This window comes from Anser cygnoides, chromosome 2 (assembly GCF_040182565.1).
Source record: "Anser cygnoides isolate HZ-2024a breed goose chromosome 2, Taihu_goose_T2T_genome, whole genome shotgun sequence".
In the NCBI taxonomy this organism is placed as follows: Eukaryota; Metazoa; Chordata; class Aves; order Anseriformes; family Anatidae; genus Anser; species Anser cygnoides.
This window is the reverse complement of record NC_089874.1, coordinates 69952823-69969568: the sequence shown is the minus strand read 5'-3', so window position 1 is coordinate 69969568 and position 16746 is coordinate 69952823. Positions and strand designations below refer to the sequence as shown.

At 39.7% G+C, this 16746-nt stretch overlaps 1 protein-coding gene across 33 annotated transcripts in view; it reads left to right on the top strand.

Moving 5' to 3' along the window:
- ARPP21 (cAMP regulated phosphoprotein 21) overlaps positions 1–16746 on the top strand; it is a 202625-nt gene that overhangs the window by 120507 nt on the left and 65372 nt on the right. For 24 of the 33 annotated variants that reach the window (XM_066992407.1, XM_066992411.1, XM_066992413.1 and 21 more), the window contains 3 exons: positions 6897–7005; positions 8805–8906; positions 15440–15477. The exons of 4 other annotated variants lie outside the window; for them this stretch is intronic. In XM_066992407.1, the coding sequence (XP_066848508.1) occupies positions 6897–7005; positions 8805–8906; positions 15440–15477 (249 nt within the window). The remainder of the gene's footprint in view (positions 1–6896; positions 7006–8804; positions 8907–15439; positions 15478–16746) is intronic. 5 more of the 33 variants (XM_066992424.1, XM_066992422.1, XM_048052198.2 and 2 more) reach the window with 1 other exon arrangement.

The following is a 16746-nucleotide window of genomic DNA, read 5'->3' as shown; positions in this document are numbered from 1 at the left end:
TTGCATTCCTTCAGACAGCTGCCTCACTATTACCTGTGAGGTTTTTGCAGATGATAAGCGCTACAGCACTTGCTAGATTTTAAACTTTATCAGGCGCTGTACTGGTAAACTGTCTTTTCCACACATGGTGAGGTTGTTGCTTCTTTTGAAAGACATCTTGCAACAGCCTGTGCACTGTGGTGCTGTCAGAAACATATGCCACATAATAAAGATTGATGCACTGTGTAAGTCAGCCCTGACAATCCCGGACTGCTTGTGTGCTCTGCTAATACAGTGACTAAGTCTTGAGAGGCATAGCATTCAAAGCTTGTGCTTGTCTTTTTTCATTTGTCCTTTTGGTGTGGTATCTGTGTTTCCTGTTTCCTAGCCAGTTATTTCAGAACTAATTAACTTATTTTAAATGAATGCAGATTTTTTTTCCCAGTTCCATTTCTTATTGTTACAAATGGAGATACAACTCAATCTGAATTTAGTAATATTTATAAAAGGCAAGTAAACAGCGCTGGGTGCAGCAGGGAGTCTGCACTCTACCAACATCCACACACAACCGTCGAACTTTCTAAATATATAGAACATTTCTTTTACATATTCATAAGAAACCTGAGTACACCTATACATATGTATGACCTATCCCCGCTTCGTATTATAATTAATATTTTCACAAACTCCTCCTTTTGGCACCTGTGCAGTGTCTCTTGGTGGTGGTCGTTGGGGGTCGTGGGGATGAAGGCTCACAGTTCCACCCCATCACCGCTAGCAACCTTTTGTTCCTGCACAGACCCTGTGGGTACCTGGATCTCGTCCAGACCGCAGGAGCGGCTTTGACCAGCTCCCTCTTCTTCTGCGCATACTCTGCCCTCCACAAGGTTCCCGAAAGCAACAAAACGTGCTCGACACCAACCCATGCAAGGCCGTCTTTTCCCGCGTTTCGTTAACCCTTGAAACCACACTAATTATATGATTATCATATAACATTAAACAACAAATTTTAACAGTTTCAACCAGCAAACCCCCAGCAACTTCCATGCTTTAACGACGGGAGAACAAGCAACCCGAGAAGGCAAGGTGTCTCCTTAATCACCCTTCTTTTTTCCCTCTAAACTCTTTACATTCCTACTGGCCTCATTGTTAAGATGTTATCACCAACCTAGGGGCTTGTCAACCCCCATGGCCACACTCCCACATCTCCCCCTTCTTTATTAACATCAACCATCTTCTTGACACGAATTATTACTCCATATATCACATTATCTTCCATATAAACGTTTATGAAAGTTCATTAGGATGTTTCTAAACATAATGCATGCAAGAAAATGCCCCATGACTTACTTAGTGTGTGTATCCTGATGTCTGTTACCACTTGGCAAAATGTTTTTAGAATGTGTTGTTTGATTAAGTACTGAATACCTGGTTAAGACACTTAGGTAGTAGGGTTTTTTTTGTGTGTATTTTTTGCCCTTTTTTTTTTTTTAACGTTACTTCTTACAATGGTTGACTTGGAATGAAAAGCATTAAATGAGTACGTAATGGGGAATTTTCCTTAAATATTCCATTAAAAAGTATGCCCGAGAACTCTCTTCTGTCATACTGACATAAATTGAGAGTAACTCTGAAGTCAATGGAAGAATGAGGCTACGTCACATTAAAATCACCATAATGATAGTGGAAAAGTTATATAATGGATGTTGCTATCAAACCTTAACTTTTTTTTTTTTTTTAATTTGATACACAGAAATGTTTAGTTACTTATTCCAGCTCTAACCTTTCCAAAGTACAGGCTTCATTGTAAGGAATGAATCCAGAAAAATTGTTGGGACCTTGTTTAAGTAGGGACTGCAGATGTGTTTTAAGTAACTATAAAATGCCAATAGAAAATTATAATAGCAAACTTGCAAGACAAAAAGCAAACAAAAGGTAGTGATGGAGATTGTTTCTGCTAAGGATTTGTTACTGTATATCAGACTTGGGTTTCACAGCGTGGCTGAGGTTGGAAGAGACCTCTGGAGGTCATTTGGTGCAACTCCCCTGCTTAGGCAGGGTTGCCTGGAGCTGGTTGTTTATCCAGATGGCTTTTTAAGATCTTCTCGGTGGGAGGCTCCACAACCTCTCTGGGTAAACTATGCCAGTGCTTGGTCATCCCTACAGTGAAATTATTCTGGGCACAAAAATATGAAACTTGACCCATACCTTGAAGTGACCATTGTAATGTTCTCCCAACACAAAAATGAGCCTGAAAGAGTTGAAATGACTGCATGAGAAAAGGAGCACAGCCACTAGAAATGGGGAGCAATATTGCTCTGAGATTTTACCTGAAGGTTTTCCCCAAGCCTGGACCTGACAGTTCAGTAAAATATATAGAAGTGCTTCTGAACCAGGGGAAAAATGTACTTGATCCAAGGTGTAGCAAGACCTTTTTTCCATACTGTGTCTGGGAATTGGGTAAGCTGATCACTCACCAAAAAGTTATTTTGTAATCAATTCTTTCTTCATTGTGAAAGGAAATGGAATATAAAAGGTTTCCTGAGATTTTGAGCAACATGAGGAGACTATGCAGAGGTCTGCAGATGCTTGGGAAATTTAGGGAATCTTAGCATGGCAAAAGGTTTGGGTGCTGCAGAACCTACCGAAGTTGTCTCTCTGTAAGTATTCTGCTGATACCGACCTGAATAATTTGCTAGGCAGGATAGAGAAGAGAGGTGGTCTTGCCTGCTGAAAAGGCCTACCTTTTTTTTTTTTTTTGGAAGATCTGAGGGGGGTGATAAAGGGGTTCTGCATCTGTCTGAGGATGCAAGGTAAAGAGCAGTGATTTCCTCTGAGAACCAATTTATCTGAGTGAAAACTTTACTGGGAAGGAAGAAATACACAGTGTTCTGCTCTGAAACTTGTTGCCAGGAAAACAAGTATCTAACTGATACTGAGGGTTAGCTGACAACTTCTAGGAAATGCTAAGTGAATTCTTAATGTGATTTATGTTTTTGTGAAGTTGTGCTTTAGGGCACAGATAGTTTATTCCACCAATAATGTCAAGCAATAATAAATTTGGGTGATCAAAAGGTTGTACCAAAGAAAAACTTCATTCCCTGTTCATTTTTTTCCTCCCCTGTGTGTTGGTTTCTGAGCCTGTAAGGTATAATTGTCATACATTCAGATTTTCTCAGTACAATTCCATATCACAAAAATCCCATTGATATTAAGGGAATTGGTATCTCCTTAGGCTTTTTTGGAGCAGTGGAATTTGAGGTTTTCGAGTGATCCACTGATCCCAGGTATAGGGACTAAATGAAACACTGAATGTCATGCATGTGGGCAGCAGTCTTTGCAAGCATATATTTGCAAGTCTGTTTTCTTGCACACTTTCATTAGCCTGTAAATAAATGAGTATATGGGGTTTGCCTGGGGTCAACTCCTCAAAATGGGATAGATAATATAGGTTGGTGGTTTTTTTTTGTTTGTTTTGTTTTTGTGGAAGATGCCTAGGAAACTAAAGTATTCAAGTTACTGATAATTCAATGTCTCCTCCAAAAGTCTATGCAAATCCCGTTTTTACCACTTAAATTGAGGTGTATTTAGGATTTGAAGGCAACTGCTATGGTAGTAATAGTGAACAAACTCCTGAATCTACATGATATTTTGATTATGAGTGTAAGCCATGCTTTGGCGTAAGATCTTAATTTAGACCTGTACTCCCTTCACTCCCCAAAATTCACTCCCTTCCCTGCATGAACACAACCTAGTGTATTGTACAGACTCTACTAATGACACTGTCAGGGCTAAAAAAGCTTAGAAGAAAAGTAGATGTGATATTTTATCAGTTAGGACTTGTATGAGACGAGTTCACTGTATCTGCTGTATTACTGTAACTGTATACTGTATTTATTATATTAGTATATTGACAGTATGCTGCACCTTATGCAAAATTAAGTATTCTTTTTTTTCCAACAGTTGATTCACCTGCAAGTTCATAAACTAATGCAGCAGATTTCTCCAAATAAAATACAATAACTCTATTTCCTTTTAGCAAATGAATTATATGATTATATGGGATTTTAAAAGCTTTGAATGTGGCACTTGCACCAGCTTCCATCAGATGACCAGATCCCCATCTTTGCAAAGTCAGCCTCTTCTGTGCCCAAGTGATTAGAGAATTTGGTTCCACTTACTGTTTTTAAACTTTGCTGTCTATATCCTGCTGGTTTTATAATTTTGCAATAGATGTTTAAAAAAAAAAAATGCAGTAAACAGTATTGACCAAAGAAACTATATGTAAATATCGCTGGGCTGTGATATATTTGAAATAGTCCTTAGTTTATGCTTGTCTCAACTGATTGTCCTTTTCTGAAATTGAGCACTTATGCGGGGAGGCCTGCAGGTTGGTTTGCCCTAAGATGCTTGTTGCTGTGGTGTCCTAGTTCTCACTTGACAGTCTTCCCTCAGCTTTTGCATCCCTATTTATCCAGCTAGTTATGCTGTTTGCAGCCTAATTGGTAACCGTGACCCGGACTTGCAGTGATGACTGAGAGGGGTGGGTCATCTTATGGGGCTCACGTAGCCCTGCTGTGTTCCATAATGCTCTGTACATACACAGGCTCTCTCTGCCCAGACAAATGTCTTTTCACAACCGGGGATCAATCACATACTGGGCTTATAGATCAATTTTACTAACAGGAACATTACCAGATCATTAGATTACGGCTTGATCTCATGCTTCTAATCATCTTCTGACAGGTGAAAACATTTTATAAACAGTTAATGAAATGAAAATTGGATTAAAACATGAAAGTAATATATGAGATATGAAAACTTGTTATTTAGATGCTAGTAGTCAGAGGAGACAATTTGTTTTCTCATACTTTTTTCTAATTTTTGATGAGTTTGAAACTTTTTTTTTACATTTTAAAACCCCAAGTATTTATTATGCTTGATTTATAATTGGTTAGATGCCTAGCAGATAGTTTGCAACTATAAGTTTTACACTGATGGTACAGTTGCAGAATTTTTGTTTGTGTTCTAAGCCACAAAGCCAGAAAAATAGCAGTCTTCTGCTGGTGATCTCAAAGCAGAATATCTGAGGTAACACATCTTTTCTGGTTGTACAGGTACAGTGTTTATTCATGGGAACAAAGGCAGAAAAGCTACCAAGCAGTCCATTAATTGGGATTTGTAGTATTTCTGGTATGAGCAATCACCACTGCCTTTAATGACATAACGACTGTGCAGAGTGCCAAGCCTCTCTGGGTTTGCCAAAAAAGGGACTCAGTAGGTCAGGTTGATGGTTGGACCTGGTGATCTTGAAGGCCCTTTCCAACCTAGATGGTTCTGTGATTCTAAGGCCAGTAGGGCATTCAGAGAGCCTGCTAGCTTTCACGCTTGGGCTGATTATCTTAAAGTGCTAACACCTCCAGCTGATGGATGAAGGGTTGTTGAATTCTCAAAATATGTGGAAATGAGGCCATTATGTTTTGTCACTTTGTCACCAAAATGCTAATTGTGAAAAGATGTGGGAGTCCTTCAAATTCATACAGGAAACAAGGCAGGAGAGCTGCTGTCTCTTAATACTAAATTTTTAACAGTACATTACAAATGCTTCCTGTGCATCTGAGAATGAATTGTAACGGACTGTAATTATGGCATGAATACATGCTGTTTTTTGATTAGAAATACGTTGCTAATTAGTTAAGTGCAAATCTGAGTGATAGAACAACAAAATGATGGCTGACTTAGGCATCAGATTTAATTTTTCATTCTGGAATAAAACAAAGCTGAGATTTTTATTTTAAAGTTTGTAGAGGAGTTTTAGAAGTTATTTATGAAGTCACTGAATTCTGTAAATTTTACATTTGATTTCTTCAGGCTTGTTAATGTCAGTAACAGTTTTGTCTGGTTTGTGGAGATCTCTCAGGTACAAGCATCTCCTTTGAGTGCTGCTGCTAGAAGCAGAAGTGCTCCTTCAGCAGAGTGCAATGTTTGTGTTCCCTGGTAGAAACCTTCTGACACAACGTGCAGTACTGCTGCTTTTTAAAACCAGTTTGTGATTTATCTGTGGGTGATAGTGTATGAATTTCAGCTCTTCATTTCTTGAGGCTGTTGGTTGCCCTATTGAAATCAGTTGGACTTAACAGGTCAAGGGTTTGGGTCCAGGAATGGCACAGCCTTGAGCACTGTTAGCAGCTACAATGGGTTGCAGTGACCAGCTCAGTGACATTTGATGCTTCTTAATATTTGCTTTTTATGTAAGGTGTGAACATGGGAGAATGTGAAACAGCTCCTCCTGGCTTTTGAACTTGAAAACTTGAAGCTTTAAACATGTATCGTTTGGCAGCTCTTAAAAAATAAATGTCTGGATGGGTTTCAATCAGTGAACTAATTGATACTCCCTGACACTTCTGGAGAATTTTCCCCACTTAACAGTGATGAGAAATTACTTTAAGCAAAATACCATCAGTCCCTCCAGTTAACGTTTTTATTTGCTAGGAGTGAGAAACCAGGCTTTACTCTTAAGATTTCCATCAGTTTTTCCTTACTTGTAAAGGTGGGCAGTCTTCATGAAGCTGCAGCATTGCCAGAGATCCTAGCTACTGAAGGAACAAATTAACATACAGTATGCTAATTTGTTTTCCCGTCCTTCAGTCACAGGAGTCTAAATATTTCAGCGACTGAGACTTTGAAATTCCTGCTCCTTGCTAAGTAACAACAACAATAAAAGCTATTCATAGCAATAACACTGAACACCGAGGCAACAGCCCCAGACAGCTTATAGGCAGCATCTCACCAAGAACATGAATGTTAACTGGTTTTGCACTGAATGCGTCTGTGAAAACAAAGAGCACTGAGAAAATAAAGATCAAACCAAAACCAAAAGAAAGATTTTTTATTGCTATGTTTTACTTTGCTGGCAGACCAGAGCAAAGGTTTTCTGAACATTTAAAAGATGAAAAAGGTGAAGAATCCCAGAAGCGATTTATCTTGAAGCGAGATAACTCTAGTATTGATAAAGAAGACAATCAGGTTGGTTCTCGGTTCGAGAGTTGCTGAAATTTTTTTTTTTTTTTTTAAGGTGGGCTGACTGATGTTATTGTTGTTCTTTTGTTGTTGCTCTCTTCCTCCTCCTCCTTCTTCTCCTCCTCCTCCTCCTTTTGCACTCCCATCCCGTCCACCCCAGCCTCCTCTGGTGTACATACTGTGGGTATCATCGAGCCCTGGCGCGGCAGCTTCAGCCATGGCAGTGTGTGGGTCTGCATGGGTGGTTTGCTTGGCGCAGGACTTGCTGCATGCCCATGGGGGGGAATGCCGAGGCTCCGGGCTGTGTGGAAAGGCTGTGTCAGTTGTATTTCTAAATGTCTTGCGTAACTATGGCAGTTGTTCCACTCCCTACAGCTTTCTCCTTCAGTTGTACCCATTCAGAGTTGGATTTCAGTATGGACCGATGATAAACTGGTGTAGCCCAAAAAGGAGAAAAAAAAAGCCCCAAACAAACATGTGATGGTGAGGCCAGGTTGCTTTTTAAACCATCCTAAAATAAGTTTTGACCAAAAATGAGTCAGTTTCATCTTTTAGTTCCCTCCCTTCTCCTTTGCCCTCACCATGTTTTACTTGTCTGTGTGACTTACTTGCTTGTTGTGCATGTACCGTGGCAGAAGTGTCCCCCTGTGTTGCTTGTCCCATAACACTACATTGCTGTAGGTGTGTCAGGTGCCTAGGGGAGTGCCAGGGATGTGCGTGCATTTTTGCTGCCTTCACAAGTGAGTGTTGTGCTGTTTCGATCTCGTGCAAGCTGTGTGTGTGGAATATATTAACAAAAGAGAAAAATAAAAATCAAAACAGGTTTTGATGTGAATTGCTGTTCTGAGAAAATTCTCACAGGTAAGTAGACTGTGTGTGTTTTCTTTGCTTAGGTTGTATTTGTTGGAGGTACCTGCCAATGAGTCTCTCATTGCCACTCTCCTTCATGTTTTCAGTAAACGACTGATTTTCCTTTTTTTTTTCCCTTGTCTTTACATTGTATATAGCAGCTTTGCCAGTTATGCTGCATATCAGTTGGCTTCAAAAACAAAACCCAGACATTTTCATGGTGTGGTGAACATGGGGATCAACCTAAGGAAAGCAGCATGACCAATCTCACAAGGTGCTGGGTGGGTGGAGAAAGAGCAATGCTTGAAACCTAATTGCAAACGAAGCCTTTCTTGCTGGGGGTCCTCCTCTGTTCCCTGCCTCCCTCAGGACACAGCCATTTCCTGCACTGTGGTTTATTTAGGGGCTAAAGGGGCCACAATTTTCCCAGTAAAACTGAAGTTAAATGTTCCTTATGGTGTGGAAATGGTTAAAAGTCTTATGCCAAATATTTGGGACTTCTCCTTGTCAAGACAGCTCTTGGTAGGTTTCTTTTAGGGCTTGTAGCTTAGTTCTTATTGCCTGGTTTCTGCCTTTTCTTCCTTGATTTCATAGGTAGCACAGCGCTGCCTGCCCCCCTGCTCCTCATGCCACTAGAAGAGCTGAGAAATGGTAGCAGTCAAAAGCAATGGCACTTAGGCTTGGGGTGAGAACACCTGAATTTAGGACTACAGGTTCGCAGGTGTCGGGCAGAAAGCCTCCTTTCAGCCCCTTGACTCTGCGGGCAGCATCTACCTGGAAAGCTTCGGGTGCCCAGCCCAACACACAGTGCTTTGTGCACCACTGTAGGAATGAAAGCTATCGTTTTCATGCTTCATTTGTTTGAGTGAACATTGATTATTCTCAGCTGATAGTTTCTTAATGGCAGTTTTTAACAGCTCAACTTATATAACCCTCCTGGTTTTTTTTCTGCTCAGCAAAACAGAATTCTTCCATTTAGAGATGACAGACGAAGTAAATCAATTGAAGAGAGAGAAGAGGAGTATCAGAGAGTGAGGGAGAGAATATTTGCACAAGATGTGAGTAGTTGTTTTCATTGCCCCTTTAGTGCCATACCTTTCCTGGTAGTCAGACAGTATTCTCCCCCTCCGATGTGAACGCTGCAGCTGGATTTGCACTGTGGAGCTGGAGATGACAGGGAAAGGCACCTGGAGAAGAGGCTCTTAGAGGAGCGCGAGAAGTGCTGAGCTTGCTTTCTGGAGGAGGAGGAGATGATGATGATAAGAGTTGCTGAGAGATGGATAGACAAGAGATGAGGCCCAGCATGTTGTCCGAGGAGTGCTTATCCTGTTTCCTTGAATGTTTGTGTTTGTGTGGTCAAGGTTTTCTTTTTCCTTCTCTTTTGCCAACCAAAAAGCAGTGATTTAAATGGACACTCTCAACGATTTCAAGTAGTAGGATCACATACGCCTCAAGCTAGATCATTTTTTTTCAAGCAGCATTCTGCAGAGCCTCCCGATGGTTATGTGCTTTAGACCACTGCTGTAGGACTGAGGACATTAAGAACAAAGCAAAAACAGAGGTTAAACGTGAAGTTGCACTTTTTTTTTGGTTAATGACCAATTATTTCTGCCACCAGAAAGAGTCATGTTGTTGATGATTTTACTGTGAAAGAAATAAAAAGGAAATGGCATTGTAATTCCTGCCTTACCAAAAAATGAGAACTTTCACAAAAAAGCTACACGAAAACATTTAAATTAGAAACATCTGTGAGCTCTACCTCATGTTTCTGAAAAAAGAAAAACATAATTTGCTGTACTACAGTAATGAAAGGATCCTAAAAGGGGAGAGAAGAAAGAAGTGGGGGAAGTTAACATTTTATTGTTTTATCTCATCTCAGTGGAAGCTCTTTCACTTAGAGGAAGGTGGGAACAAAACCAATTAAAACTTACTGAATCTTATTTGGCAGTGTCCTTTTAAATTAAAACTGTTTATATGTTGCAGGACTAATACTATTCTTTAAGGTATCCTTTTATATTGCTCTGGTTTTGGAGTTTCATACATCCAAATTATTTTTGCTGTAGCAGAATACATTCTATAGTTTTAAGGTGTGTTGTCTCATTTGTCATAAGTAATTTTGCTTGTTTATAAGTAGTTTGCTGAATTTTTTTAGGCTGGCTTTTTCTTTCTTAACTGTGACAGTCCCAGTAAAAGCAGAAGTCCTTCAGTTCACATTATGCTTTCAGCATGTGGGTCTGATGTAAATATTGTCACAATATATACAGTAGAGTTGCTGAGTCGTTCAAGATCCTCTTTTTGCAACCTGTCTCCTATATGAAAGTTGCTGTTTATGGCTTATAACAAAGGAGCTTGGGCAAAACCAAAAATAAATTTAAAAAAAAAAAGGGGGGGGGTTGTTGAAGCAGACTGCAAATGAGGCAAAACATCATGAAAAATACCACATGGAAAGTTGTGGCCAAAAAAATGTCATTTATATCATGAGCAGCAGCTAGATATGCCAGGCTGGGAAACTGAAGTGGCTGGAGAAGTGTGCTGAAACTCATTCCCCAATGTGCTGCTGTTTTTGTCTTTAGACTTGTGAACTTTGAGGGCAGGCAAGTGGTGAGCTTGTAGTTGCCCACAGCTGGAGGTTGGTGTGATCTTTTGGGTTAGCATCTCCAAGTAGCAAGTGACAGTGTGGTTTGTGGTAGGCATCTTAAATGGATTGGGAGTGAGCTTTTTTAAAGATCAGCAATGTAGATATCTCTCCCTCTCTCTCTTATATCCATTCATTTTCTCTCTCTCTCTCTGCTGTTGCAGGTGCTAGTGAGCCAGGAATGAGGAATGAGCCATGTTGCAGTGAATTTCAGCAAGTTGTGCTAATAATATGAACAGGAATTTGTTTCTTAGCTGAACTTTTTTTTGTGTGGAGCACTCCTCACAGATGAGGTGTTTCTAGGATGATGGCAAAGTGTTGTAGTAGTGAACAATATCATTTTTTGGTCAATTTTAAGAGGGGCTTCATATTGTAGGTAGCCACTTGCTGCATGTAGGACTTCATAGTTTTAAAGCATTTTGTGATCATTTGTTATTTCCCCACGTTTCTCTGAGGTAGGTACCTAAGCACATAAGTCTTGTCATCTTGCAAATTACAGACACAGAAAGAGAGACAGGGAAGGATTAATCATACAGTATTTTTATTATCTGTGTGCTGTTTACACTCCTGTAGTCAAGCCTTTATCAGTGCCTTGCTTATGAACCTCAGAAAATGGTTTACAGATATTTCACTTCTAATTAGAGTATGCATGAAAAAGGTTTGCATGAGAAGTCTCCAAAGGGCAGCAATGAAGGTCAAGAATACTGCCGTAACTTCTTGCACCTAGCATTACTCTAAATATGCCTCAAGTGTCCCAAACTCTGTGGGCAACATATCAGCCCAAGAATCAGAACTTAGAACAAAATTTAGGAGGAAAAGGCAGCCCAGTTACAGGGGAAAAAAATTCTGTGCATGTTTCTAGTGCTGTGAAAAATGTTTTAACCTGGCCCTCACATGTTGGTTAACAGAAAGCTTGCTTGCCCTTCTTTTGATTATTTTATTTTTGCAGCACTCTAGTGCACCAGATATCTTCATCTCCAAGTGGAAGTTTTAACAAAATAAATACGTTCATGAATAATGCCATCATTATGATAGATAGCCCTTATGATGATTAGTCTGATATTAGCCAGTTTAAATTATACTCTCTGTCAAGTTTTCCATCTGCTGTGTTGGCTATCATAAATTTTGATAAGGAGAGCTGGAGGTTTTAATGACTCCTGTCATGTAGAGTCATAGCAGGTGGCAGGGACTGAGAGAGAAGCATGTTAATGAAGTATTTTAATGAAAGGATTGGTAAATAAAGGATTAATGAAAATCAAAATGTAAGGGTCGATGAAGAAATATTTAATGCATTTGATCACTTAAGCTCACTGAAATAAGAACTGCAAAACATGTACCTCCTAAACTTTTCAGGCTGCTAACAACAAAGCAGCACTGTGTGAGCTCTGTCATTCTATTGTAAGGCCTACAACCATCCTTTTGTAAAACTTACTTTATTGGAAACCTAGCTTTACAACACCTCATGAATTTTACAACAAAGTACACTGGAACAGAGAACCTGGAGCATCTGGGTCTTGAAAAGAAGTTTCTCATCTGAACTGTTTCAGTTGTTATTAGTACATTGAAAAGCTAATTGTCTCCCCCGCCCCTGAACAATCTAAAAGAATAAAAAAGTATATGTTGTTCTTTCTGTATGCATCAATCCAAATTGTAGATTTAACTGAGACTCTCAAATGTGTGTGTAAATGGTATAGTACATTTGGCTTTTAAGCATGCAGAAAATTGATTCTAAAGACTAGCAATCAAATTACTTAGGAGAAATTTAATTCTTTGAGGTTAATGCAATATATAACTTCATGAGCCAGAATCATATAAGGGCCATCCATTGTTCATAAATGCATTCTCTAGTAATTATTGTTTATTCACTGAAAAACTTAGATGCTTTATTAATTACACAAATGCTAGAATTGCCCATGGTATACATGGAACTTATTAAAGGAAATAAATCACACTTTTTATTTTTGTTTGTTAGTTGTAATGGCTATTTTTGACTAAGCAGTGTATTATGAAGAGCCAGATCCTTTAGATAAATTGTCACGATTCCTTTGCTTAAGAAAACATTGAGGATATTTTTGCTCTCTGATTCAAGAGTCACAGAATAAAGCATGAAAAGCTGGCTACACCCTGTCCTATCCTTCTAATAGGAAGAAGAGCTTTTAAAATAAAGCCAAAACAAAGACATGCCTTGAGTTGGCTACCATAAGCCAATAGGTATTAAGACTGCTGTACAGAGCCTGCCTTTGTTGTTGCAGATCAGGCAATAAGCATTAGTTGGAAGCCTGAGACCTATCACATCTTGTTAACTGACATGCAGATGATTATCTGATGGTATCCACTGCAGGATATTGCTGCATGTTAATAGTTATCTTTGTTGGCTAATGCAATTAAGAACAGCAACCCCCAGTATACCTAGTGCACTGGCAAGGCTGATGCACGTTGAGACTTGAAAAGGTTCTGGGAAATTGAAGAGTAAAAGACTAGTTTCATAAATGACAATTAGTTGTAATAAGAACCCCAATGGAAATCTGACATGTAGAGGTTCCCAAGGAGGTGAATTTGTAGATAATCTTGCATATCTTTTTTTTTTCCTTTTGTAGATTTGTTGTCAGTATCTTTGATCAGTGTATGAGAACCAAATGTTAAAAATGTTTTTGACAACAGCTGTGCTGTGTACTTAATGTTCAGTTTAAAGCACTAGGAAGGCTTATTGATGCTGTATATCAGGAAAGCCAGTCCTGACCTTGTAGTAGCTAAATTGCTATCAAGAGCAGCTTAACCATGTGATTTTTTAACACTAAGAATAACATAATAATAAAAAACCAAACAAACAAACAAAAAAAGCCTGTCTTCTTAGCCCCATGCCTGTACTGAAAAATACTTTCCAAGGGTCGGTGGCCCTGTGCCAGCATCTTCAGCCAGGAAGACAAATGAAGTAATTACAGGATCTGTCCTTAGGTCTATAATGTAATTTGTAGTGGTTCCCATCAAGACACTGTAAAGGGAGCAAACCTCTCCGCTTGCTTGATGAAGTGTAAAAATCTCATATGAATTCTGCCCATGTATTAAAAAACCTAAAAGATAAAATGATAATAATAAAAAAATACTCATAAGCACTTTTGCAGGCAGGTACATGCCCCTTTGCTTCTGTAACTTAGTGGGGATGCTGACCAGTACTCTGGTTGAAGCTGAGGTTTTTACTCACTCGATCTGGAAGAGCAGCTGTACGGCTGCTTTGGGTGTGTGACTGCACTGAAGTTACTGCACAAATGCCCGTCATGAACCTCAAAGAGAAGACACAGTCCCACAGCTGAGGTTGTACAAGCCCATAGGGTAATTTCAGTAGGCTCGTATGTAGTTTGTGCAGAAGTCTGCATAGTCACATTGTTGATGAAACCTTGTGAGTAAGGTACACAAAATGGGAGAAGATGCTGTGTTATAGTTGTGCAAAAAGATACCGGGTGGAACAGTTTGTCTCCCCTCTCAGCTTGGGGTGAAACCCCAGGTCTGCTGTAAGCAGCTGGAAATTGGTCCCTGGCAATGGAGACTGACCCTGGTGTGCTGAGGTTTTGTGCTAATGAGAGATGCATTTGCCACCAATGTAGCCTAGAGCCCTGTGTGTTGATGTTTCCTCTGGAATTCCTCACCTTCAGCTGGAGCGAGTGGTAGGAGCTTACCTGGGAAGCCTACACCACAGAGCTGTCTGCTGCAGATAGCATCCCCCACACGGGTGATGGGTGGACAAATTACAGTGCTAACAAGAAAATGTGCTGCTTTCTCAGGGCTGAATTCTTTCCTTGAGTGTATTGATACAATGGCACTGGCAGTGGTGCTGGTTTATAATAAGGGAAAACTTTGCCCATCTGTTTGCTGAGGCCTTGGGAGCAAGTATGGTGTTGGTTCTGGCATTAGCCAGGGCTCTTTGAGTAGGTAATTAGCTGACCAGTCTCAAAACAGGAACATCCCAAATCCATGCGTTTCCTATAGAATTAAAATTTGAGATGTCTAATGATGCCATTCCATTATTCTTTGAGCTGAGTCCCACTGTTGTGGAAGGGATGGGCGTAATCTCTGGTGCCCTCCACCCTTTGCTTTCCATTTGTTTAAATTCTGTGCAGGTACTGACTGTCCTTTCTTCTGTACCTCATGGAGATATAATCCATGTGACAGCTATGAGGCACTTTATGTAGACAACATGAAATAGGGGGGGAAACGAAAAAATCAAAGAGGGAGAATTATTCATGGGAAATTGAGCACAGCTTCATTTCTCTGCAGAAAAAAAATAAGTAGCACCAAAAGAATTACACGCTTGCCAATAGCATTTATTTCTTCTGAGCCCTTCACCTGTCTTGGGATCTATGTCTTCCATCAGGGAACCTTTTTACAATAGATTTTGTTATTGATGTTAATATTATTGTGAATATTATTATCATCATTTTATATCTCAATGTGGGTATGGCTGTTTCCTCTCCAAGTGAAATCACTTAGTATTTCTAGGTACTACAGACTATTCTCTCTCTTTGAAGAACTTTGTCGACTTTGCATGCTCTCCTCCTGTTTGTCCTCCCTACCTGCAGCTCTGTGCTATTCTGTAGCCTTATGTCTAGGTGGTAGGGCAGACTGGTGGAACCTTATATTATGTAGGAAAAATGTGTTTTCCCTTTGAATCGCCAGTATTTTGCACATACTGCCTTCTTCTGATCCCAGGACTGAGAAGTTTCAGTTTGTTTCCAAACTGAGACCCCTTATTGGCAATGTGTTGTAATGCATGAAATTTATTTTACTGGTCTGACCTTATTCTTGACCTTTTTTCCCCTCTTGTCTTCTGCAAATGCAAATGGTGCATGAATTGAAATCCCCTTAAGCCTGAACAGGGGAGAAAATTCTAAAATCAAGGAAGGAATTGGAACAGCAGAGCATATCTAGAACGTCTGATACAATGCCTTTTTTATTTTTCAGTCAGTTTGCTCCCAGGAAAACCTTTTTGTGGAAAACAGGTAAAAAAAAATAGCTTGCTTTTTAAAAAACAGAATAATGCTTAGCTGTTGCTCTCTCTTATTTTGTGTATCCATAGCTGCTTATCTTAATGCAAAGAGCATTGAGCAGATTCATAATCCATATTATCTGAAGTGTTTTTCTGTTTTAAGAGGGGTGTGGGGCACGGGGGTATGGGTAAGGAAGAGTTTGCCTTTCAAAACTGTATTTGAACAGATAAGTAAGGTATTAGTGCTGCTTTTCCAACACTTTGCCTTTCAGTTTAAAAAGTAGTTGCTGTGGTGGTGTAGGAAAAAGCCCCTCTAATGTTTTATTTCAGGTGACTAATCTCTCTGGAATGCCTTCAGAATTTAATTTATCTTTAAACACCACTCTAGCAGCAGCTGGATGACTGTATTTATGCATCACATTTCTGCTTCTGGTGTTCAACCTGCTTTCCTGTGGGGCCGAGTGGCAGCACTGACTTCACTTGTTGCTTGTGATGGCTGAGGAGTCCCCCAGATTCCACCTGCTTTACTCCTGCAGTGTAATAATGAAATGATAGTATCTGAGCCAAATGTTACTTTGCCATTACTGTGTGATGGTTCTTATGGATGTTCATTATAATAAATCCACTTACAGCAAAGGGAAGAAGAAACTGTGTTAATTATGAAGATGTACAGAATACTAAGTGTTAGCTTTGTAGCAGCCATAAATAAGCATAACTGTGTTGAAGATTGTAGAAACTGTGTGCCTTTAAGGCAAATAAGGCTTTCAATCAAAATGCTGGGATTTCACTGGCAAGTGCTGGAGCAGTGCTAGCCCAACTCTGTCCTGTGCAGATGTTAAAACTGATCATCACTGGCTTGAGGAAGGGAAGATATCTTTTACAATATTTCTATCTTTGTCCATCATTATTTTTGTCATTTGTGGGTAAGGCTGTTCCCATGGTAAATGACTCCACAGTAACGGTAGAAACCAGCCTTTCTGATGGAATAGTCCTTAAAGTGGAAGGAGGGATGTCCCTTAAAGAATGGCCACAGCCACCTAACCACTTTGTGTTCTGAGAGCCAAGTATATTACCTCAGCTGCTGCTTCTTTATCATGACTGTGGAGATAATGTTTTGTTAAAATAAATCTAAATTGTAACAAAGGAACCCTGAAAAGCCAAAAGAAGATGTTCCCAAGTCAGTAAGCTCAGCTCCTGTGCTGTGAGGTGTAAGATGGGAACCTCTGAGGAATAAATGACGAATTTCATAGCCAGGCCTCCATTTGGTTGTGCATCAAGTCAC